This window comes from Alosa alosa, chromosome 5 (genome assembly GCF_017589495.1).
Source record: "Alosa alosa isolate M-15738 ecotype Scorff River chromosome 5, AALO_Geno_1.1, whole genome shotgun sequence".
NCBI classification, from domain to species: domain Eukaryota; kingdom Metazoa; phylum Chordata; class Actinopteri; order Clupeiformes; family Clupeidae; genus Alosa; species Alosa alosa.
Window position 1 is genome coordinate 35456648 of NC_063193.1, and position 26822 is coordinate 35483469.

Genomic DNA, 26822 nt, shown 5'->3' on the forward strand with positions numbered 1-26822 from the left:
AGTAAGTAATACGTTTTCAGATTTTAATTCAGTTTATGTCATGGCCCCTTCTTCACTGCACTGACTCTGAGAACTGAGAACACTGATGGCACTCATTCCAAGTTAGGACATCTTAGGCTTGGGCTTATATTTCACAAAGTGTGAATCTAATTTTCCAAAACTTTTGAGTATGGACTTTGTTGGAAAGCCAGCTAATCGTAATTGTGTGTGTGTGTGTGTGTGTGGGTGTGTGTGTGATTGTGTGTGTGTGTGTTTCCAGACTGCTGCCTCACTCCTCTGATGAGGCTCCCACACCCGCTCCCCCATCCAACGCACGTCCTATCAGCCGCATGGATAGCCAGTGCTGCCCTCGCCCCCCCATGACCCCCCCCCCAGCCGCAACTTAACGGGCAGCAGAGACGCCCCCCCCTGGGCCGCTCCCCCGCGTCGCTGGACACCGCTGTGCTGTCCGAGTCGCCCTCGCTGGCATCGCTGGCCCAGACGGAGGAGCTGTTCGACCTGATCGCCAGCTCGCAAAGCCGTCGCCTAGACGATCAGAGGGCCAGCGTGGGGGACCGCCTCACCTTCGCCATCACTCAGAACAACATCCGACACCTGTGCGAGGCCTGCAACCCCAAGGAGCCCACCGATGATTTCTTCAACATGCTCATCAAACACCAGGTAGCCTAGCAACATTCACACTGACCCACCAGGTAGCCTAGCTAGCCACACGCACACTGACCCACCAGGTAGCCTAGCTAGCCACACGCACACTGACCCACCAGGTACCCTAGCCACACTCACACTGACCCACCAGGTAGCCTAGCCACACGCACACTGACCCACCAGGTAGCCTAGCCACACGCACACTGACCCACCAGGTAGCCTAGCTAGCCACACGCACACTGACCCACCAGGTAGCCTAGCCACACGCACACTGACCCACCAGGTAGCCTAGCCACACTCACACTGACCCACCAGGTAGCCTAGCCACACGCACACTCACCCACCAGGTAGCCTAGCCACACTCACCCATCAGGTAGCCTAGCCACACTCACACTCACCCACCAGGTAGCCTAGCCACACTCACCCACCAGGTAGCCTAGCCACACTCACCCATCAGGTAGCCTAGCAACACTCACACTCACCCACCAGGTAACCTAGCCACACTCACCCACCAGGTTGCCTAGCCACACTCACCCACCAGGTAGCCTAGCCACACTCACCCACCAGGTTGCCTAGCCACACTCACACTCACCCACCAGGTAGCCTAGCCACACTCACACTCACCCACCAGGTAGCCTAGCCACACTCACACTCACCCACCAGGTAGCCTAGCCACACTCACCCACCAGGTAGCCTAGCCACACTCACCCCCAGGTTGCCTAGCCACACTCACACTCACCCACCAGGTAGCCTAGCCACACTCACCCACCAGGTAGCCTAGCCACACTCACCCACCAGGTAGCTTAGCCACACTCACCCACCAGGTAGCCTAGCCACACTCACACTCACCCATCAGGTAGCCTAGCCACACTCACCCATCAGGTAGCCTAGCCACACTCACCCACCAGGTTGCCTAGCCACACTCACCCATCAGGTAGCCTAGCCACACTCACCCACCAGGTTGCCTAGCCACACTCACCCACCAGGTAGCCTAGCCACACTCACACTGATCCACCAGGTAGCCTATCCACACTCACCCACCAGGTAGCCTAGCCACACTCACCCATCAGGTAGCCTAGCCACACTCACACTGATCCACCAGGTAGCCTAGCCACACTCACACTGACCTCCATTCATATTCACCTTACTCGCATCCACTTTTCATTCATTTTGGCTTTTAATTCATTTGAGATCCGCTTATTGATTTTCAATTCTTTTGACTTTCACTCACATTGACTTTCATTCATTTGAAGCAGCACTGTGTGCAACAATGTGCCCCTTTTTAAAGTCTATTGAGTCTAATTAGTTTTGGAATGAACTTAGTCATATGAAGCGTCCAGGATTAGTGCTGTGCTCCAGGACAGGTGACCCCAAAACACCTGGTCAGCTACATTAGTCTATATCCCCAAAACACCTGGTCAGCTACAGTAGTCTATATCCCCAAAACACCTGGTCAACTATAGTATATACCTGGTCAGCAAGCTGGAAGTGTGACAACTGGAAATGTAAAAGTGTAAAAACGTAAAAGTGCTCAGTTATTGATAGCACAGCCACTGTTTTCTCTTGCGCCACTGGTCCTGTAATCACATTGTGCTTTATACAACCCCTGAAACTCAAGACAGTTCCATAGCAACATTAGCATGGCAACACAGAAGAGTTGCCAGAATGACCACACCAGGACAGTTATTAGCATGGTAACACCAGGAGAGCTGCTAGAATGACCACACCAGGACAGTTGTTAGCATGGTAACACCCGAGTGCTGCTAGCATGAGCACACCAGGACAGTTGTTAGCATGGTAACACCAGGAGAGCTGCTAGCATGGAAATAGGACTGCTCATATCACTAGTGTTAGATGGGGCATTCCAGATAGCAAAATCTGATTGGCAGATAGCGGACCGCTGGTGGTGTGCCGCCGGTGGCGTGCCACTTGTGGTCTGCCGGTGGACCACAATCTCTTTAAATTTAACTTGAAATTAATATTAAGAAAAGTTAATAAAATGGTATATGGAGTATAACTGAACAAATTTTATACCAATAGTGGCAAATATTGGGCAATTTGTCCGCCAGCGGACCGCCAGAGAACCGATGAGAAAAATGCTAGCGGACTGCCAGCTATGCCCCCAATGGACCCAGTGGTCCGCCAGCCTCTTGTTATCTGGGATGAGATTGGCCGCTCATAGCACTAGTGTTAGATGGGGCACTAGTGTGTAGGTCATGCAGGTGCAGGTGAAGGTCATGGTCCTGCACGGTAGGACCATGACACGGTAACTATTCAGACTGAGGCGAGGGTCGGTCCAGTTGCCATGTCGGGGTTCTGTCGCCAGGTGGCGACGCATTCTAATAATGGGAGTGTTCATTTACATGTAGTCATTTCAAAGACACGTTTATCCACTTTTTTTTACTTTTTATTGTTGAATGCATGAATAACAGCTTGTGTTCCGTCTACAAGTTGAGCCCATGGAGGTGTTACTATCTAGCACTACAAGTTGAGCCCATGGTGGTGTTCTTATCTTGTTCTGCAACACATGCACAGCAGAAGCAGTAATCTAATAACCCAGCAAGCCCGCCAGCTACAGCTCGACTTCATCAACCAGGCCTGAGTGCTCCTGGTTGCGACGGATGCTGTTTTATGACCTGCATAGTCCCCCCCGTCACCTTAAGGCCCGCTGGGATGGCAGCCCAAGGGCAGAAGCAACATCAGAGGAGATGGTTTCAAAAGTGAACACTTCTTCCTTGAATCATTGAACAGTGATGGCTTCACTTACACATTAAAATAATGCAGTCAATATGAAAATGGGCAGACAATGTGATGAGTTTGAAAATAAGCATCTCTCTCTCTCTCTCTCTCTCTCTCAGTAACAAATTCAAATTACAGGCTGCATTAGTAACGTGATATGTTTAAAAGCAATCGTCACCACAGGAAACAGACAGATGAATATTACAACCGAATGACTCATAAATGTGCCCCTCTCTGTCTCACTCTATCCCTTCATCTCTCTCTCTCTCTCCCATATTTCCCCTCCCTTCTTCTTCTCTCTCTCTCCCATATTTCCCCTCCCTTCATCTCTCTCTCTCTCTCCCATATTTCCCCTCCCTTCTTACTTCTCTCTCTCTCTCTCCCATATTTCCCTCCCTTCTTACTTCTCTCTCTCTCTATCCCATATTTCCCCTCCCTTCATCTCTCTCTCTCCCCATATTTCCCCTCCTTCATCTCTCTCTCTCTATCCCATATTTCCCTCCTTCATCTCTCTCTCTATCCCATTTCCCTCCTTCTTGCTTCTCTCTCTCTCTCTATCCCATATTTCCTCTCCCTTCTTACTTCTCTCTCTCTATCCCATATTTCCCCTCCCTTCTTACTTCTCTCTCTCTATCCCATATTTCCCCTCCCTTCTTACTTCTCTCTCTCTCTCCCATATTTCCCCTCCCTTCATCTCTCTCTCTCTCCCATATTTCCCCTCCCTTCATCTCTCTCTCTCTCCCATATTTCCCCTCCCTTCTTCTCTCTCTCTCTATCCCATATTTCCCCTCCCTTCTTACTTCTCTCTCTCTCTCTCCCATATTTCCCCTCCCTTCATCTCTCTCTCTCTCTCCCATATTTCCCCTCCCTTCATCTCTCTCTCTCTCCATATTTCCCCTCCCTTCTTCTCTCTCTCTCTATCCCATATTTCCCCTCCCTTCTTCTCTCTCTCACCTGCTCTCTTTCTTTATGTCTCTCTTCTTCTCGTCTTTTTCTCTCCACTTCCCTCTTTCTCTTTGCTGTTTTCATTCCATTCCATTCTCTCTCCTTTCATTATTCACTCTCTATCCTTTCATCTCACTCTCTCTGTATCTTCCCCTCCTTCCTTCTCCCATCTCCCTTTACTCTCCTTATACTTTCTCCTTTTGCTTTCTTTCTATCCATCTCTCCTTCCATCCCTCTCTCCCTCCACCCCTCCTTTCCTCTCCCTCTCTCTGTCTCCCCCTCTCTCTCCCTCCATCCCCTGCCTTTCCCTCTATCTCTTTCTCCCCATCCTCCTTTTTTACTCTCCTTGTGCTATCCATCCCTCCCTCCCTCTCTCCCTCCTTTCCTCTCCCTCCCTCTCTTTCTCTCTCTCCCTCCTTTCCTCTCCCTCTCTCTCTCTTCCTCTCTCTCCCTCCTTTCCTCTCCCTCTCTCTCTCTCTTCCCCTCTCTCTCCATCCTCAGTCCTGCAGGCTGAATGACCAGAGGTGTTCTCTACCGGAGTGTGTACCGGGCGCGGCAGCGTCGGACGCTGACGAGGCCTTCTTCAGCCTGATCCAGAGAGTGCAGGCCAAGCGCATGGACGAGCAGCGCGTGTCCTTCTACTGCGACGGCCCTGAGGCCAGCGGCCCCGCCCACCACGAGCACGAGCACAAACCCTCGTCACGCCCCACCTCCGGCTCTAGTTAAAGTCTACCAGACGCCATCACACACACACACACACACACACACACACATACACAACAACAACAGTCCCCACCACAACCAGGACAAAAGAGAGAGCTGCCACCTAGTGTACAGATAATGGGGGACACTAAAAGATGTTGATGCCCTAGCATGGAACAGGGTCCCTGGACAATGCCACACACACACACACACACACACACACACACACACACACACACACACACACACACACACACACATATGGAACAGGGTCCCTGGACAATGCTACACACACACACACACACACACACAGACACATATGGAACAGGGTCCCTGGACAATGTAGCCTAAAGTGTGTGGTGAGACAGGGCTCTGTGTTAGTGTGTGTGTGTGGGGGATGGGGGGGGCATTTCATGTAGCCTAATGTGTGTGGTGTGGCAGGACTCTGTGTGTGTGTGTGTGTGTGTGAGGTGGGGGGGGGGGGTAGCTGCTCTGGGTTCATGACGAGGGTGATCTGAATGTGAAAGTTAAAACATCTGTGTTTGCATCTGGCATTGGGCCATTTTCTGCATGTTACATGAGGTCATTTTCTGCATATGTTACATGTGATCTCGAAATGGACTCCCAGTCCACACCGTACTGATGTTTTAGAGATAACATTATTAACTACTATGACTTCAAAGCCAGGCAGATTATATGCAGTTCTCAGCTGCACTTTGGTATAGTTCCCTCTCCAAATGAAGTCTTGGAAAAAATACAAAATATGCCACAGCACAATGAATTTGAAAGTGATGTGTTGGATGGACCATGTGCTCTCATCACTGATCTCTGTACAAGACAAGGATGTCCTCTTTAAGTGATGTGTTAGATGGACCATGTGCTCTCATCACTGATCTCTGTACAAGACAAGGATATCCTCTTTAAGCAGAGCAGCAGAGTTAACTTGGACATTTAAATGCTTTGGTATTCTGAAAATGTTCTGTCAATGTCCCATCTCTACTGTAACGAGTGATTAACAGACTACTGAATGAAGAAAACTGGTATATTGCAGTCCCTTTACAATCTTGTGTCGTTGTAAAATGTTGTGGAATCGACACATAAAATCTTCTGAGCGTTTGTTTTTTTTATACCCACCAAGCATTTACAGTAAACTACTAAACTAACTGAACTCGGAGAAATGTCTCTCACTTAGCATTTACAGTAAACTACTAAACTAACTGAACTCGGAGAAAGTAAACTGAAATAAGAGAGCGAGCCTGACGGGGAGGGGAAAGAAGAGAACGGGAGGTGCTGTGCGCGCGATAAAAGAGAAGGCAGTCAGAGGGCTGTCAGAAATGCACGCGCGCTCTCAAAACTGCGTGCGATCGAGAGCGTCCGTGCCTGAGCATCCTGAAAACAGCTGCGCCTTTACTCACGGGCGGCGGACAATCAACCAACGGAAAAATGAACACAAATGATGCGAAGGAATATCTCTCCAAGCGACAAATTCCCCAGCTGTTTGAGGTAAGGTTCCTAGATTTTTATTTTGTCTGCTAGAAGTTTTGTAAGGGCACAACCCAATGCTGGTAATCCCATGAGATAATGTTTAGTTGACAGGAAAAGACAGAGAGAGAAATAAGAGGACTTAAAGATGGTGCTGGTACATCAGAAATGAATTAATCAAACATTGTTATCAAGAATTCGCCTTTGTTAACCGTTTTTAGAGGCTTTGTTTTCTTGTCGCTAATTGAGGATCATTTGGTTTGAACGCAACCAATTCAAAAAGGTAGCCAAGCTGATGAGTAGGCTATTTGATTAACATGCTGGCAAGTGTCCGTGTCGCTTGAGCCCCGATAATTGCATGGGAAATTAGACACTTCAAGTTGTCACTATGGTGATCCTCAAGTAGGCTGCAGTGATTGCTAGGCTGAGCGCCTTAAGTTTGGCCGCAAAAGGCAACTTTCTCCCCGCAGAAAACGAAGCCGTGCTCGGCGTCTGCCAGGGTTAACCCTCTGTAGCCTACACAAGAGCTGATGATGTGATGCCCAATAAGTAGTTTCCAACACTGTTAAATGTAGCAAACCTCTCTTGGTCCTGCCTCTAACCCAATATGGAGCTAAATTTGTCTCAATAATATTTGTATATGCGCAGAGGGGGATCCACAAATATTTCTTGATTTGCATATGTGTGATTGGATATCTACAAATAAAAAAAATATATTTGTAACTCGTATATTGATTTTTACAAATATAGATGTGCATTTGTAAATAAAATGCCATTTGTAAAACCGAAAATTTCATTTGTGAAATGTGATTCTGCATTTGTGGATCACCAGCACCTGCGCATTCTTAAGCTTTCAAAGTTATGTGTTTTTTGAGACGTTCTTCACATGAAAGTCACACAATTCCACACATAAATAGGCCTACTTTAATTCACCGGCACACAGAAATCGCAATCCAGTAGATGGCGACATCCACAAATATTTCTTGACTTGCATTTGTGTTTTGACATCCACAAATAAAAAAATCATATTTGTAACTTGTAAATTGTTTTTTACAATTGTAGATGTGTATTTGTAAATTAAATGGCATTTGTAAAACTGAAAATTGCCTTTGTGAAATCTAATTTTGCATTTGTGGATCACCAGCACACGCAGTTTTAGTTTTCGCATTTGTGGATTAGCATTTGTGGATCACATATTTTTGAGACAAACTTTGCGGCAGAGAAGCCACCCAGATCCACAAGTAGCCTGCTGACACTTTCTAATCTAGTAGATGGCAGTGTTGTTCTATGGGACTCATAACGAAAGATTCAAAAGAACTATAAACAAACTCAAAGATCGTAATTCTTGATTTTGCTTGCAAACTGATGGTTTTATGCGTTTACTAAACAAAGATTATGGAAATTAAACACCACTTTTCCATCAAAAAGCTTGTTGTAAAAGGCATAACTTGTTAGATTTAAGAACTAGGTTCGCTAGCTCTGTGTGTTATGAGCAAAGAATCTTTGGTCATGAGTCCCATAGAACAACACTGCCATCTACTGGATTAGAAAGTGTCAGCAGGCTACTTGTGGATCTGGGTGGCTTCTCTGCCGCAAAGTTTGTCTCAAAAATACGTGATCCACAAATGCTGATCCACAAATACGAAAACGAAAACTGTGTGTGCTGGTGATCCACAAATGCAAAATTAGATTTCACAAAGGCAATTTTCAGTTTTACAAATGCCATTTAATTTACAAATACACATCTACAATTGTAAAAAACAATTTACAAGTTACAAATATGATTTTTTTATTTGCGATTTCTGTGTGCCGGTGAATTAAAGTAGGCCTATTTATGTGTGGAATTGTGTGACTTTCATGTGAAGAACGTCTCAAAAACACATAACTTTGGAAAGCGAAGAATGCGTGTGCTGGTGATCCACAAATGCAGAATCACATTTCACAAATGAAATTTTCGGTTTTATAAATGGCATTTTATTTACAAATGCACATCTATATTTGTAAAAATCAATATAATGAAGTTACAAATATGATTTTTTATTTGTAGATATCAAAACACACATGCAAATCAAGAAATATTTGTGGATCCCCCTCTGCGCATATACAAATATTATTGAGACAAATTTAGCTCCATGAGCCCAGGGGTCTCAAACTCAAATGAGCTGGGGGCCACTTCTGCCAATGTCATCTGATTGGAGGGCCACGTCAGTGTTAAAGAATAATACAAAAAAACAACGGCTATTTCCTAAAATGCAATGTTTTTTTTTCAAATACTGTATTTTCAAACACAAAACTACAAACAGAAAGTGCAAGTCTTTTTATCTATTTTTAGACACCTGTGCTAGCAACTAGCTTATAAATAAAATAATGATAAAATAAATATTAATACAAATTATAAAAACAAACAAAAAAACATAAAAACAGGTAGGTATATGTGTGTGTTTCACACCAAATAAAAATATTTTTCTCATAACTTTTTTAAACCTGGCAAACTAGGCGTCAGGTTTAAGAAAGCAACACCATTGGATGTTTATATCAAAATTTCAAAAGGCCATGGCTTGAAAGTGGTCAGAGATTAAGTCCTACTGTAAATGTAAAAATCTTTGACTATAAACAAACGTTTATGAAGGGGTTAAATTTACCCATCTAATTTGCCACTGGATGACAAGCACCTCAGATTATGCACCTTTCAGTAAATACATATTTGAGTAGGTTTAATTTCTTTTTTGTCATATAACCCACATAACACAGGAAAACACATCAGATGTATAGCTTATAACCACAAGGCCTACAATAAAGTATCCTGGTCAAATTAGTTCCTATCGCGGGTGACTTTGTAGTTCTTCAGAGCCCTAGCCCTGCTGCACGTTCATTACGAACACTATCATCACGATTACCACTGCAACCTCCAAGCTATGTTGGGCAGAGGGTAATAAGCATGGTATGCTTAGTGGACACCGTCGTATACTGTTCGCAAAGACGCACCTCCATTCACAGACGCACCATCACTGTCAATAGACTATTGATCATAATCTCCAAAAGGATATTCTCCTTCAGAATCAGAATAGGTGAATAACATAGCCTACCTAAGACTTCATCACACGTGAACGTTTTTCAACATTTGATGTAGGCCTATTTCTGCTTCAATTTGTGCAAAACTATGGCCTGCATCGCTTCCGCGTCATGCACGTCTTCTTGTTTCTCGCATGTAAGTAGCCTATTTCCTGAAAACTTTGTGCAGCGATTTTGGGTTTGAATCAAGCTCTGGATGTCTAGCAAATATTGGAGGAGAGTACAAATGGGATTTGTCACTTGGATCTATCGTCTATTTTAATCAGTATCGTTGTTTGTCGCAATTAAAAATACCCTCAAGGGCCGGATTACATTATTATTTTGACATACGTCGCGGGCCGGGAGTTTGAGACCCCTGCTCTAACCACTATCGTTGGAGTAGCCTATGCCTGCTGCTGACGGCTTTCTTTGAAAACACAGACAACGGTTTAGTGACCTCAATATCTCACAAAAAAAAAAATTCATGAAACTATATCCGTTGCCTACAGGGATGTAGTGGTGGCTAAACACAAGTAAACACAGTTTATCCACCTCTGAAATTTCAGAAATAAAGTTTACCCACCTCTTATTAGAGTTTATCCACCTCTCAAAAGAGTTTATTCACAAATTGCAACTTTTAACATTCAAAACCCACATTATTATCCACATACACAATATATACACTCATCAACACTCTAGGAACCATTACCACTGGTATTGTTATAAACATTGGACAATAACCTCCACCATCATCAAACATGTTCTGAATGCCTTTTTTTTTAAAAAGCTGACACCGCATGGCAGTCCACCTCACCGAGATCACAGAATTCATAGTTTACCCACCTCTTATTTTACCACTACATCTGTGTGTGTGTGTGTGTGCATATCCTCTCCTCCGCCAGTAAAACTGACGCGAGAGACGTGAGCATGCGCTGCTTTGTGTTCTGATATTATTGATTATGAAAACATGAAGTTCCAGCTCAAGCACATGTAGCGGTCTGCTGTCACCTTGGCAACAGAGTTCCTTTTTGCTGCTTATGATTCATCAGATAAATAGAAAGAGAGAGAGAGAGAGACAGAGAGAGAGAGAGAGAAAGGCAGAGAGCTCATAATGTATTGTCGTAATTCACATGCACTTTTAGGATTTTCATCATATTAAATTATTCATTTTGGATGCAAGAATGAATGTGCATGAAGAACAGAATATAAGAGACAGGCTATAAGACAGGTCAGAGCACTCTTGCCCACGTCCGGCTCTGATCTGGCCTGGGCTGACATACCCTAATGACTCTCCATCCATCAGCAGGCTGAGAAAAACAATGGATTCACTAGAGGTCTCCTCTGCTGTCAAATTAAGTGACTCTGGTGAGCAGGCCAGTGGTGTGTTGGCTGCTGAAGGCAGATGCCCCCCTCTGAGTGTGCTGGTGTGCTGAAGATGCCCCCCTCTGACACTGCCAGTTGTGCTGGCTGCTGAAGGCAGATGCCCCCCTCTGACACTGCCAGTTGTGCTGGTGTGCTGGCTGCTGAAGGCAGATGCCCCCCTCTGACACTGCCAGTTGTGCTGGTGTGCTGGCTGCTGAAGGCAGATGCCCCCATCTCATACTGCCAGGGTAGTACTATGGACTCAAATTAGATCATGATTAAAAAAACTAAACACGCTCTGGAAGCTTTGTGTCAGAACTGTGGCCCCGTCTCTTAAGGAATGGCACCGCAAATAAACAGAGTGGATAAATAAAGGCTATTTTTAGATGAGAACTCAAGCCTCTGATAAACAGCGCTGTCCTGTAGTAAATACAACATCAATAGAAAAGACTTTCCCACTAATCCTTGAGACGGTCAAAACATGTTTCATTTCTTCCTCTACTGTAGTAAGGATGCCAATAGGAAGGTCACTATTGGTCATTGGTCTTGGGACTGAGCCTCTGTTCACGTAAGCACACAGGGGTTGTCCCGTCCTCCACGAGAACGTTCTGGAATAGCCGTTCTGTAGATGAAGCCAGGAAATTTCCAGTGCCGGGGTGGAGGATTGAGTTGATCTGAGATAAAAAAAAAAGAAAGAAAAGTTTTTCTGGTTTTGCTCTAACCCCATAACCCCATCCTGAGGAAAAGGAGAGCTTATTAGTCAGTTTAGATTTGCACTCATGGTCACCAGTGGCAGTGAGTTGAGGATCATTAGAATCAAGCCTCCATTTTGGAAAGCGGCGGTTTCTGCTGAAGCGTGCTTGTTTGTTCTGGTGCCAAAGAGCTGGTTTCCTGTGCGAGGATTGACATGTAAATTCTCCATTACGCCCCGGCCCTCCGCTCAATTAGCATCCCCTCGGAGCCAGGAGCAGACAGACAGGTCCAGCTGAGGGCACATGGCTCCAGCAGCTCACAGACACATTTAGGGAAGACGAGGAGAGCAGGCATTTGCATGATCATTTCTCTTCCTCCTTCTGCCCTGGCCAGGTCATTAGCTCTGACACCTCTGCCTCCACACACACACACACACACACACACACACACACACACACACACACACACACTCCCTGAGACCTCTGAGGCTTCTGCCTCCACACACACACACTCCCTAAAACCTCCGACACCTCTGCCTCCACACACACACACACACACACCCTGAGACCTCTGCCTCCACACACACACACACACACCCTGAGACCTCTGAGGCTTCTGCTTCCACACACACACACACACACACACACACCCTGAGACCTCTGCCTCCACACACACACACACACACACCCTGAGACCTCTGAGGCTTCTGCTTCCACACACTCGCAGTGTTTCAGCAGGGTAGGCTATAATGAACTGTGGAGGGTGAATGACCACATTGTTTCTGAGTTATTTAAACGTGCAGTGTTGTTCCGTGAAATTGACCCTTTCGATTCGTAGAGGCCAACAGCTGGGCTTAGACCACGGGGCCTGTCTCACTGAGCATGCTCACTGGGGCTCTATGGCACTGAGCATGCTCACTGGGGCTCTATGGCACTGAGCATGCTCACTGGGGCTCTATTGCACTGAGCATGCTCACCGCTCTCCTGTCTCTCCACTGAGCATGCTCACTGCTCTCCTGTCTCTCTACTGAGCATGCTCACTGGGGCTCTATGGCACTGAGCATCCTCAGTAGCCCTCTGTAGGACTGAGCATGCTCAGTAGCCTTCTATCGGACGCTTACTGGCATCATGCTTCTGAGCATGCTCACTTTGTCTCTGCCTGTCTCACAGAACATGCTCAATAGGCCTCAACTTGCCTCTCTGAGCATGCTCACTGCTCTCCTGTCACTCTCTGAGCATGCTCAGTGGACCAGCTCTACTGAGCATGCTCACTGCTCTCCTGTCTGTGCCCTAGAGCATGCTGACTGGTCTGATGTTCCACCGACCGGACGACCCGCTGCACTTCCTGGAAACCTGCCTGCAGAAGACACGAGAGCTGGGCGGGGTCGAGGGCGTGGCCTGGGACACCTTCATCACGCCTGACCGCCGCCCACTGCCCCCTATCAACGCCCCTCAAGCCAAGAAGGCTGCTGGGAAACTCGGTGAGATGCGTGTCTGTCTCTGAGCATGTGTATGAGCTCTGATTGATTGATGGATTGATTTTGATTGATTGAGTGAGTTAGTTGATTGACCCATTGACAAACAAAGTACATACACCATACATTAATTTACATGTATTCATTTGGCAGACACTATTATCCAAAGCCATCTCAGATGGTGCCAACAGCCTTAAATGTTAAACGTTACATTAAACACTATATCAGATGATGGTGACGGTCTTAAATGTTCGTCCGACATGATCTTAAACGCTATCTCATGGTTTCAACAGCCTTAAATGTTAAACGTTACATTAAACCCTATATCAGATGATGGGAGCGGTCTTAAATGTTAAACATGATCTTAAACGCTATCTCATGGTTTCAACAGCCTTAAATGTTAAACGTTACATTAAACCCTATATCAGATGATGGGAGCGGTCTTAAACGTTCAACAATGTTAAATGTTAAGTGGTCTTAAACGTTATCTCAGAGGGTGCCAGCGGGCCAGGACCAGGACCAGGACCATATCGACGGTATGAACGTCTGCCACCCATCCAGGCCCAGTTTTCCATTGAGAGTGACTCGGACATGACAGAGTCGTCCGGCCTAATCCAGGAGTACGATGTCTTTGACCCGGCCAAACCGCGGCCGCACATCATCTTCGTCATCGGTGAGCAATCCCATAATAAGTCATCCTCACAGCTATGGATGCCATTCAATCAGGATTTGAACGCATCTTATGAAGTATTTAACTCCCTTAACAATGGGATTCTCTTCTCTGATAGGCTGATGGGGTGGCCATTAACTTCGTATAACAGGCTACCTTTGAAGTAGATCTGGTAAAAAAACATTTAATCACTGTTACATATCAATGCTTATGAATGGTAACTATATTACCATAGTAGGACGACGGTTGAGCCTGGAAGCAGGCTTCGCAACAATGAATCAACTGTAAACTGGCATGACTATTGCATATAGTGCTATAAAGGCAAGACTATTACATATCGTGCTATAAAGGCATGACTATTGCATATAGTGCTATAAAGGCATGACTATTGCATATAGTGCTATAAAGGCAATGACTATTGCCTATAGTGCTATAAAGGCAATGACTATTGCATATATCGGCAACCTAGAGATAAGCGGGACAACGGCCTTCAGGTGACCTGTTCGATGGGAATAATGTCTCGGCTGCGCACGCTGCCAGAGTTCTAAGCCTCCATCTCGCCATTACTTCATTTATTTATTTAAAGCACATTGATCAACATTTCTGTAAATGTGCCAGTGTTAGCCAGCAGGCTAATTTTCAACTGTAGTCCATTGGCAAGATGTTATACTAGGCACATGCTGGCTAACAAAAAGAACATATTAAATCACATAGCAATTGATATACAGCAATAAAACATAATGCCATAGGACTGGCTCCATTAAAACATTTAGAACATAAGACAAATAACCATACAACCCTTAAGGGATCAATAAAGTATCCATCTATCCATCATACATACACCATGGGTTACAGGACAGCTAAACTATAGAGGCAGATCTAAGAAAATTGCTCCAACTATGCCTCCTTAGTCCAATTTTGACTTAATGTTTTCCACAAAGAAACAATTAGCTGTCTCTGTGGAGTGATTGGCTCTAAAGCCAAATTGTATGGGGTGCAGTTTAAAAGGACTACTGTTAAGATGCTCAGTCATTTTGCTCAGCCACACATTTTTCAGCGATCTTAGACATGATGGGTAAAATACTAATTGGCCTATAGTTATTCATATCAGTTGTATCTCCTGATTTATACACTGGCACAACAATGGCTGACTTCCAGTCGTTTGGGAATTTTCCCTCTTTAAAAGAGGTGTTTATGATTTTAGTAACAGGCCCTGTGAAGGAGGCAGCATGTTTCTTTAAAAACATGGAATCCAGTCCAAATATTTTCTTTTGATTTGGAGTTCTTAATAGAAGTAATTATAGACTTAACCTTGGGTTCAAAAATTTCAGTCAGAGTGAAGACTGGCTGTGATACATGGTAAGGAGTGTAGTGGACCACTTATGGGACTATGTACAGTCAATCGCACAGAATTGACACAATGGCTATTAAGAATAGTCACTATTTCAGCTGGTTCCTTTTATAGGGTACCATTGACTTTGATCTCCAGCTGCTTTGTTGCTGTATTATGTTCTTTCCCTGTTAGTTTATGCAGACAGTCCCAGACTTGTTTATGATTACTCTTAGCGTCCCGTATGAGGTCAACAAAGAAGTTCCATTTAGCTGCCTGATTTCCTTTATTACTCCAAATATATATATGCCTGTCTGCCTGTCAGTCAATGAGTTGGCCTGTCAGTCAATGAGTTGGACTTGAGAGAGTGCTTTAAAGCATTATCTCTCTCCTTCATTAATCTCCTTATGTCACTAGAGATTCAAGGGAGGATATATCTACTATTTCCTTTAGATATGTTTTTCTTGAGGAATCACTTTGTTATGTTTTGGATTGTGGATATTAGGACATTTGTGTCATCTACACAAGCTATGATTTGGTCCCAGTTAATAATTCTTAGATTTAGTGTTAGGCTAGATTTGGTGTTAGGTTTTAAATGAAAGCGGGATTTAGTGAGCTTTCTGGCTATACTGTAAGTGAGGTTATGGTCAGACAGACCATATTAAAGGATTTTGTCACCCTTTCAGGTTTGTTGGTGAATATCAAGTCAATTTAAGTTTTTGAGAATGAGGTTATTCTAGTGGGCCCTTTGATAGTTGTGTGAAATCAAATTTATTTCCATCGAACAGGTCACCTCGTCGACTGTTAGGGCCTACACAAGTGGTCGGCATCCCGGTCAATATTTGATAATCAAAATTTCAATTTTGAAGCTATTTGTAACTATGTGTAGCCTATGCATCCCGACTGTTGTAGGCTTGCCTACCATTCTTGCCTACCACTCTAGTTGTAAACAAACGGTGACGTAACATTAGAACGGAGGTGCAAAACCTTAATATTCCCAGGGTCCTATGTTCCCAGGGCCCTATGTTTATATTCCCAGGGTCCTATGTTCATATTCCCAGGGTCCTATGTTCCCAGGGTCCTATATGTTCCCAGGGTCCTATATTCCCAGGGTCCTATATTCCGAGAGCATATAATACATCAAAGTTAGTGAGTCCTTGAGGGGGGGGGGGGGCATTAAATGGACAGCCACTGTGTGTTATTAGAAAATGGAACTGAGGGTCATGGACCCTGGCAATATCAACATAGGGCCCTGGGAATATCAACATAGGACCCTGGGAATATCAACATAGGACCCTGGGAATATCAACATAGGGCCCTGGGAACATAAGTATGCTCCCTCCCTGGCAGTGGCAGTGGTAGAGCGTTGTGTGTGTGTGTGTATGTGTGTGTTCATGCGTGCCTGCGTGTGTGTGTGTGCCTGCGTGGGTGTGTGTTCATGCGTGCCTGCGTGTGTGTGTGTGCCTGCGTGTGTGTGTGTGTGTGTGTGTGTGTGTGTGTATGTGTGTGTGCGCGTGTTCATGCCTGCGGGTGTGTGTGTGTGTTTAAGCATGCCTGCGTGTGCGGGTGTGGGTGTGTTTGTGTGTGTTCATGCGTGCCTGCGTGTGTGTGTGTGTGTGTGTGTGTGGGTGTGTGAGTCACCCCCAGGTGGCCCTGGCAGTGGGAAGGGTACTCAGACTCTGAAGATGGCGACTCATTATGGCTTTGAGTGTGTGTCGGTGGGCGAAATCCTCCGCACCCAGCTGCTCCACCACGCCACCACCGACAGGAAGTGGGAGCTCATCGCACAGATCATCGCCAACGGAGAACTGGCACCACAGGTGAGGGCACTAGAACAGATGATAACTCAGGGGAGGGCACTAGAACAGTGATGATAACTCAGGTGAGGGCACTAGAACAGTGATGATAACTCAGTGATGATAACTCAGGTGAGGGCACTAGAACAGTGATGATAACTCAGTGATGATAACTCAGGGGAGGGCACTAGAACAGATGATAACTCAGGTGAGGGCACTAGAACAGTGATGATAACTCAGTGATGATAACTCAGGGGAGGGCACTAGAACAGTGATGATAACTCAGTGATGATAACTCAGGTGAGGGCACTAGAACAGTGATGATAACTCAGGTGAGGGCACTAGAACAGTGATGATAACTCAGTGATGATAACTCGGGAGGGCACTAGAACAGATGATAACTCAGGGGAGGGCACTAGAACAGATGATAACTCAGGTGAGGGCACTAGAACAGTGATGATAATTTAGCACAGCCAAACGCAACGTTCCCACTGACTTGCATTCTAGTTAATGCGCCATATCTGGTGCAACGTGGTATTACAAGAGTGCCGGCCCAGCACTAGCTGGTTTGCATGCTAACTTCAGCGGATATCTGGACGATACAGACCTTAGGTGTTGTTTTTTTACATTATGTCAAAACAGTTGTTTCTGCACATTCTGTTGGTAATTCTAGTTATTTTTTTTAAATGTTTTAAACAAGATAAACTCCACACAGCACCTTTTGCTTGATCTTCCAGGAGACGACCATTGAGGAGCTGAAACACCAGTTCATAAAGAAGCAGGATGTCAAGGGCTTCATCGTGGATGGCTTCCCACGGGAGATCGCGCAGGCATTCACCTTCGAGGAACAGGTGCGTTCAAAGCAGGGTCACTGTTTATTCTCACTAATAATAATAACAATAGCACAATGCGGTATCTAGCTTTCTAATAGCTATGGTGCAAACCGTGAGTGGTATTTATGACACTTGTGTAAAGTACAAATACTCCACAACTGTAGGGGGAGCTCACCCAGAAACTGCATTGGACTGCTTTAACTCATTTCCCCTGAAAAATGATTAGAGAAGTCTGCACGGTGCATATGGCTATACCTATCAGCCTGTAGACATATTGCTTAATTAGCATTGATGATATCAATGATGTCCAGGACACGTGTCCCAACTCTATGGTTTTGAGTCCTAGCAACTGGACCTTGAGCAAATTAACAACAAGCAAAGCTCCATACATGGCTCTTTGACAGCCACTGGCTGGTCTCAACACTCGTTAAATCTTGTGCTGTAGAACTATTTGTTTCTCAGCAAAAGCACACTACACTCACCCTCAACAACTGGACCTTGAGCAATTAACAACAAGCAAAGCTCCATACATGGCTCTTTGACAGCCACTGGCTGGTCTCAACACTCGTTAAATCTTGTGCTGTAGAACTATTTGTTTCTCAGCAAAAGCACTACACTACACTCACCCTCAACAACTGGACCTTGAGCAATTAACAACAAGCAAAGCTCCATACATGGCTCTTTGACAGCCACTGGCTGGTCTCAACACTCGTTAAATCTTGTGCTGTAGAACTATTTGTTTCTCAGCAAAAGCACTACACTACACTCACCCTCATCACTATGCACTACACTCACCCTCATCACTATGCACTACACTCACCCTCATCACTATGCACTACACTCACCCTCATCACTATGCACTACACTCACCCTCATCACTATGCACCACACTCACCCTCATCATGAGTAATTACACTCACCCTCATCACTATACACTACACTCACCCTCATCACTATGCACTACACTCACCCTCATCATGAGTAATTACACTCACCCTCATCACTATACACTACACTCACCCTCATCACTATACACTACACTCACCCTCATCACTATGCACTACACTCACCCTCATCACTATGCACTACACTCACCCTCATCACTATACACTACACTACACTCACCCTCATCACTATACACTACACTACACTCACCCTCATCACTATACACTACACTCACCCTCATCACTATGCACTACACTACACTCACCCTCATCACTATGCACTACACTCACCCTCATCACTATACACTACACTCACACTCACCCTCATCACTATGCACTACACTACACTCACCCTCATCACTATGCACCACACTCACCCTCATCACTACACTACACTCACCCTCATCACTATGCACTACACTCACCCTCATCACTATGCACTGCACTACACTCACCCTCATCACTATGCACTACACTACACTCACCCTCATCACTATGCACTACACTCACCCTCATCACTACACTACACTCACCCTCATCACTATACACACTACACTACACTCACCCTCATCACTATGCACCACACTCACCCTCATCACTGCCACTACACTCACCCTCATCACTATGCTACACTACACTCACCCTCATCACTATACACTACACTCACCCTCATCACTATGCACTACACTACACTCACCCTCATCACTATACACTACACTACACTCACCCTCATGACTATGCACTACACTACACTCACCCTCAGCAACTGGACCTTGAGCAAATTAACAACAAGCAAAGCTCCATACATGGCTCTTTGACAGCCACTGGCTGGTCTCAACACTCGTTAAATCTTGTGCTGTAGAACTATTTGTTTCTCAGCAAAAGCACTACACTACACTCACCCTCATCACTATGCACTACTCACCCCTCATCACTATACACTACACTCACCCCTCATCACTATACACTACACTCACCCTCATCACTATGCACTACACTACACTCACCCTCATCACTATGCACTGCACTACACTCACCCTCATCACTATGCACTACACTCACCCTCATCACTATGCACTACACTCACCCTCATCACTATGCACTACACTCACCCTCATCACTATGCACTACACTACACTCACCCTCATCACTATGCACTACACTCACCCTCACTATGCACTACACTACACTCACCCTCATCACTATGCACTAACACTCACCCTCATCACTATGCACTACACTACACTCACCCTCATCACTATGCACTACACTACACTCACCCTCATCACTATGCACTACACTCACCCTCACTATACACTACACTCACCCTCATCACTATGCACTACACTCACCCTCATCACTATACACTACACTACACCTCACCTCATCACTATGCACTACACTCACCCTCATCACTATGCACTACACTACACTCACCCTCATCACTATACACTACACTACACTCCCCCTCATCACTGCCACTACACTCACCCTCATCACTATGCACTACACTCCACCCTCATCACCATGCACTGCACTACACTCACCCCTCATCACTCATGCACCACACTCTCACCCCTCATCACTATGCACTACACTCTCACCCCTCATCACTATACACCACACCTCACCCCTCATCACCATACACTACACTCACCCTCATCACTATACACTACACTCACCCTCATCACTATACACTACACTCACCCTCATCACTATACACTACACTACACCCTCATCACTATACACTACACTCACCCTCATCACTATACACTACACTCACCCTCATCACTATGCACTACACTCACCCTCATCACTATGCACTACACTACACTCACCCTCAGCAACTGGACCTTGAGCAAATTAACAACAAGCAAAGCTCCATACATGGCTCTTTGACAGCCACTGGCTGGTCTCAACACTCGTTAAATCTTGTGCTGTAGAACTATTTGTTTCTCAGCAAAAGCACTACACTACACTCACCCTCATCACTATGCACTACACTCACCCTCATCACTATGCACTACACTCACCCTCATCACTATACACTACACTCACCCTCATCACTATGCACTACACTACACTCACCCTCATCACTATACACTACACTCACCCTCATCACTATACACTACACTCACCCTCATCACTATACACTACACTACCCCTCATCACTATGCACTACACTACACTCCACCCTCATCACTATACACTACACTACACTCACCCTCATCACTATGCACTACACTCACCCTCATCACTATACACTACACTCACCCTCATCACTATGCACTACACTACACTCACCCTCATCACTATACACTACACTCACCCTTAACACTATGCACTACACTCACCCTCATCACTATACACTACACTCACCCTCATCACTATGCACTACACTACACTCACCCTCATCACTATGCACTACACTACACTCACCCTCATCACTATGCACTACACTACACACCCTCATCACTATGCACTACACTCACCCTCATCACTATACACTACACTACACTCACCCTCATCACTATGCACTACACTCACCCTCATCACTATGCACTACCATGAATGAGGAACACTCCTGCTTTGTAAATAAATCCATACATTTTTAAGTTAATTTTACTTTACTTTAGTTTACTAGTTCACTTCACTTTACTAGTTTACTTCACTTCACTTTACTAGTTTACTTCACCTCACTTCACTTCACTTCACTTTACTAGTTTACTTAACTTCACTTTACTTTAGTTTTCTTCACTTTACTTTAGTTTACTTCACTTGTCTTGTCACTATACTCAACATACTTGATTTTATTTGACTCCAGTCAGGAAATGCTCAGACACATTTTTCTCTCAGTCCCAGGTAGGGTGTTCTTTGGGCCAGGTGGGGTGTTCTTTGGGCCAGGTGGGTTGTTCTTTGGGCCAGGTAGGGCAAGTAGGGTGTTCTTTGTGCCAGGTAAGGCAGGTAGGGTGTTATTTGGGCCAGGTAGGGCAAGTAGGGTGTTCTTTGGGCCAGATGCAGTGGCTGTGTTTGCCTGTTAGCTTGGGAAATTCAGGAAACAAGGAAATCATCCAACTGGCATTGCAGTTTTTCTGGCTGCTACAGAAAGTCAACTGAAGATAAGCATAGTTTAGCATATAGGAGTTTCATGAAGATAAGCATAGTTTAGCATATAGGAGATAAGCACAGTTTAGCATATAGGAGATAAAGCACAGTTTAGCATATAGGAGTTTCATGAAGATAAGCACAGTTTAGCATATAGGAGATAAGCACAGTTTAGCATATAGGAGTTTCATGTCTCTTCTTTGGCTCAAAGACCAAATGTGCTGCTGCATTTTTGCATATTACTTGTGTGGCATAATGTATATTGTATATTGCATATTAATTGTGTGGCATAATGTATATTGCATAATGTATAATGCATATTAGTTGTGTGGCATAATGTATATTGCATAATGCATATTAGTTCTGTGGCATAATGTATATTGCATAATGGGGGCAGTCGTGGCCTACTGGTTAGCGCTTCAGACTTGTTACCGGAGGGTTGCCGGTTCGAACCCCGACCAGTAGGCCACGGCTGAAGTGCATATTGGTTGTGTGGCATAATGTATATTTGCATATTGCATATTAGTTGTGTGCCATAATGTATATTGCATAATGTATATTGCATATTAGTTGTCTGGCATAATGTATATTGCATATTGGTTGTGTGTCATAATGTATATTGCATAATGTATATTAGTTGTGTGCCATAATGTATATTGCATAATGTATATTGCATATTAGTTGTGTGACATAATGTATATTGCATATTGGTTGTGTGGCATAATGTATATTGCATAATGTATATTACATAATGTATATTGCATATTGGTTGTGTGTCATAATGTATATTGCATAATGTATATTGCATAATGTATATTGCATCACTATACACTACACTACACTCATCCACATCACTATGCACTACACTCACCCTCATCACTATACACTACACCCTCAATGTATATTGCATAATGGTTGTGTGGCATAATGTATATTGTATAATGTATATTACATAATGTATATTGCATATTGGTTGTGTGTCATAATGTATATTACATAATGTATATTGCATAATGTATATTGCATATTAGTTGTGTGGCATAATGTATATTGCATATTGGTTGTGTGGCATAATGTATATTACATAATGTATATTGCATATTAGTTGTGTGGCATCATGTATATTGCATAATGTATATTGCATATTAGTTGTGTGGCATAATGTATATTGCATAATGTATATTGCATATTGGTTGTGTGGCATAATGTATAGCGGTATTTGCATATTGGTTGTGTGGCATAATGTATATTACATAATGTATATTGCATATTAGTTGTGTGGCATAATGTATATTGCATATTGGTTGTGTGGCATAATGTATATTTTATAATGTATATTGCATAATGTATATTGCATATTAGTTGTGTGGCATAATGTATATTACATAATGTATATTGCATAATGTATATTGCATATTGGTTGTGTGGCATAATGTATATTGCATAATGTATATTGCATAATGTATATTGCATATTGGTTGTGTGGCATAATGTATATTGCATAATGTATATTGCATAATGTATATTGCATATTAGTTGTGTGGCATAATGTGTATTACATAATGTATATTGCATATTAGTTGTGTGGCATAATGCATATTACATAATGTATATTGCATATTAGTTGTGTGGCATAATGTATATTGCATATTGGTTGTGTGGCATAATGTATATTGCATATTGGTTGTGTGGCATAATGTATATTGCATAATGTATATTGCATATTAGTTGTGTGGCATAATGTATATTACATAATGTATATTGCATATTAGTTGTGTGGCATAATGTATATTGCATATTGGTTGTGTGGCATAATGTATATTTCATAATGTATATTGCATATTAGTTGTGTGGCATAATGTATATTACATAATGTATATTGCATATTAGTTGTGTGGCATAATGTATATTGCATATTGGTTGTGTGGCATAATGTATATTGCATATTGGTTGTGTGGCATAATGTATATTGCATAATGTATATTGCATATTAGTTGTGTGGCATAATGTATATTGCATAATGTATATTGCATAATGTATATTGCATATTAGTTGTGTGGCATAATGTATATTGGTTGTGTGGCATAATGTATATTGCATATTGGTTGTGTGGCATAATGTATATTGCATAATGTATATTGCATATTAGTTGTGTGGCATAATGTATATTACATAATGTATATTGCATATTAGTTGTGTGGCATAATGTATATTGCATATTGGTTGTGTGGCATAATGTATATTGCATATTGGTTGTGTGTCATAATGTATATTGCATAATGTATATTGCATATTAGTTGTGTGGCATAATGTATATTGCATATTGGTTGTGTGGCATAATGTATATTGCATATTGGTTGTGTGGCATAATGTATATTGCATAATGTATATTGCATATTAGTTGTGTAGCATAATGTATAGCGGTATTTGCATATTGGTTGTCGGATGCCTCAGACTATGTTCTTCACTCCCCTCTATGTCTCTTAACTTACTTACCGCAGTCAGGAGATAGGTGTTGTAGATAGATAGATAGATAGATAGATAGATAGATAGAGAGATACTTTATTGATCCCCAGGGTAAATTCAAGAAAGTAGTGTACAGTGTCATGTGTCTCTGAGCTTTATATTAATGCACTCAGGAGATATGTGTTGTGTACAGTGCCATGTGTCTCTGAGCTTTATATGAATGCAGTATGAAACGCTACTTGGTTTGGTTTTACTGCAGTCAGGAGATAGGTGTTGTGCACAGTGTCATGTGTCTCTGAGCTTTATATTAATGCAGTCAGGACATAGGTGTTGTGTACAGTGCCATGTGTCTCTGAGCTTTATATTAATGCGGTATGAAACGTGGCCTTTCTGGAGCTTAATGAACACAATGTGTCCCATTGGTGTAAAATGGAGCCTGTTGCATCTCATTGGTGTAAAATGGAGCCTGTTGCATCTCATTGGCATTTGGAGGTGGCCGGGGTGTCATGATAACATGACCCGTGCAGGACTGTCAGTAGAACTCTCCAGAAACAACAAGGCCAGGTGGCCAGTGTCCCTGAGCCACCTTTGGTCCTCATCTGACCGTGTCCCTGACGGTGTGGATCTGAATTATTAAATCCTTTTAAATCTGAACGTGTATTTGCCTCCCAGGACTAGACCTGTAGGCCTGCTAGGCCTGTTTCCACTGGTTGGAATACATTATTTGGTCATGAATGCTCCCAGGGCTAGACCTGTAGGCCTGCTAGGCCTGTTTCCACTGGTTGGAATACATTATTTGGTCATGAATGTTCCAGAGAGACCAGGCCCTAAAATGGATCAGAACCAGCCCTGAAGACAGAGATTGCCTGGTTCCTCTACTCCTTAATAACAGTGAACTGAATGTCTTGAGGGTTTTTATGGACAAAAAAAGACATTTGGGCTTTGGAGAAAAATTGGCCAACATTTTTCACAATTTTCTTTGAGACCAAACAACTGATTGATTAATCAAGGCAAAACAAGTGATTTGCTGCACTGGTAAACCCTGTGGTCCATTGAAACCATTAGTGGGTGCATGGTCATTGGATGGAACACACTCTTCTTTTGAGTTTCCACACAGAGTGACGACTTCACGTGATTTATTAGTTCGCAAATGATTGGCTTTTAACTGCATCTGTAATTATGGTCGTTAGAATTCATCCTGCGTCCCCTGCTGTTTTATTGTTTTCAGTACTTATGATTTGCACATAAATCTGTGTGTGTAATAAACATGTTTATGTTGCTCTGTGTGTGTAATAAACATGGTGTTTGCTCTGTGCGTACTCAGTAGGATTGAGGCCTTCACTGTTTTGTGCTGCAGATTGACGCAGATCGCGGAGAGGATGACATCTTCACAGACATCCGTGCTGTCGTACAAGAGAGACTCTTCCCTAATGATGAGGAGGCTGTAGGTAACGCCTTATATACACACACACACACACACAAACACACGTAACTAATATCATTGACAGAGGGTGAGTGTAATGGCTTGTGCCCTGATGACTTCTGTTGTTGTTGTTGTTGTTTGCGCAGGTCAGAGCTGAACATGCTTGTGTGGGAGCATCTGAACAGCAGCTTCCAGCAACCTCATGAAGCTTCACCATCAACCTCCAGACTTCCTTCTGTCTCCCGAACTTCACTTCTCTCTCTCTCTCTCTCTTTCTCTCTCTCTCTCTTCTTCTGTTTTTAATAGCATGACCTTTTAAGCCATCTAATCTTGCGGGCAGGGTTGTGCTTAACAGCAGGGTTGGGTGGGATCAAGAGGATGACTCATTCTGCATATTCTTCCTGCTTAAGGGTGCTTTGTTTCGGTATTGAATGCTGGAGAGAATGTGGAACTGACTCGGGCTTTAATTAAAGACTATCTTCACATGGTGGAAGAACAGCTACATCTACACACACACAGACACACACACACGTCTCAACATCTCTTCTGTTCTGAGTCAGTGCATCAGACACAATGTGTTTAGTGTTCAGTTAGTCAGTGGAATCCTTCAGCATCCTACCACAGATAGCATAGCACTGGGCTGATAGCATAGCACTGGGCTCTGGAGAATCCTACCACTAATAGCATAGCACTGGGCTGATAGCATAGCACTGGGCTAATAGCATAGCACTGGGCTGATAGCATAGCACTGGGCTGTGGAGAATCCTACCACTAATAGCATAGCACTGGGCTGATAGCATAGCACTGGGCTGTGGAGAATGTCACCAATCAGGGCTGCCAACAAGCGAGCAAAGGCTGCCAGCGTGTTTTTCCCTGGACCCAGCTGGTGTGTGTTTGTGTGTGTGTGTGTGTGTGTGTGTGTGCGTGTGTTTGGGTCCAGCCAGTGCCTCTTTCTCACCTCAGGGCCCCTCAGGCAGCGTTTGACCACAAGAAAGAGATTCTCCTTGAACCGTGCGGGCCCAGGAGAAACACCAACACCACAACACTGTTAATATCTTAGAAAACACACACACACACACAAACATACACACACACACACACACACACAACAAACACACAAGCCTACTAACACATCTTAGCAATTAGAGATAAGAATGTGAAA

The 26822-nt window shown here is 43.9% G+C and overlaps 2 protein-coding genes and 1 long non-coding RNA gene across 3 annotated transcripts; all 3 read left to right on the forward strand.

The window, feature by feature from the left end:
* Positions 1-369: 369 nt before the first annotated feature.
* On the forward strand, positions 370-5287 carry gpsm1a (G protein signaling modulator 1a; the record flags this gene model as incomplete). Its single annotated transcript, XM_048242583.1, has 2 exons — positions 370-660; positions 4831-5287. Coding segments are annotated over 2 exons (516 nt in total), but the record flags the coding sequence as incomplete, so codon positions are not given.
* A 227-nt stretch (positions 5288-5514) lies between these two features.
* On the forward strand, positions 5515-24923 carry ak5l (adenylate kinase 5, like). Its single transcript, XM_048244581.1, has 6 exons — positions 5515-6534; positions 12913-13099; positions 13587-13766; positions 16741-16913; positions 17627-17756; positions 24910-24923. The coding sequence occupies exons 1-6, from the start codon at positions 6475-6477 to the stop codon at positions 24921-24923; spliced, it is 744 nt and encodes a 247-aa protein (XP_048100538.1). The 5' UTR covers positions 5515-6474.
* Positions 24924-25593: 670 nt separating this feature from the next.
* LOC125294166 lies at positions 25594-26148 on the forward strand. The gene is made up of 2 exons (XR_007193497.1): positions 25594-25681; positions 25807-26148. It is a non-coding gene; the product is annotated as an uncharacterized LOC125294166 (long non-coding RNA).
* Positions 26149-26822: the final 674 nt, after the last annotated feature.

Coding starts and splice junctions, on each gene's coding strand:
- ak5l (XM_048244581.1), top strand. CDS start 6,475: ATGAACACAAATGATGCGAAGGAATATCTCTCCAAGCGACAAATTCCC. Junction 13,100..13,586: donor GAAGGCTGCTGGGAAACTCG/GTGAGATGCGTG, acceptor ACGTTATCTCAG/AGGGTGCCAGCGGGCCAGGA. Junction 13,767..16,740: donor GCACATCATCTTCGTCATCG/GTGAGCAATCCC, acceptor AGTCACCCCCAG/GTGGCCCTGGCAGTGGGAAG.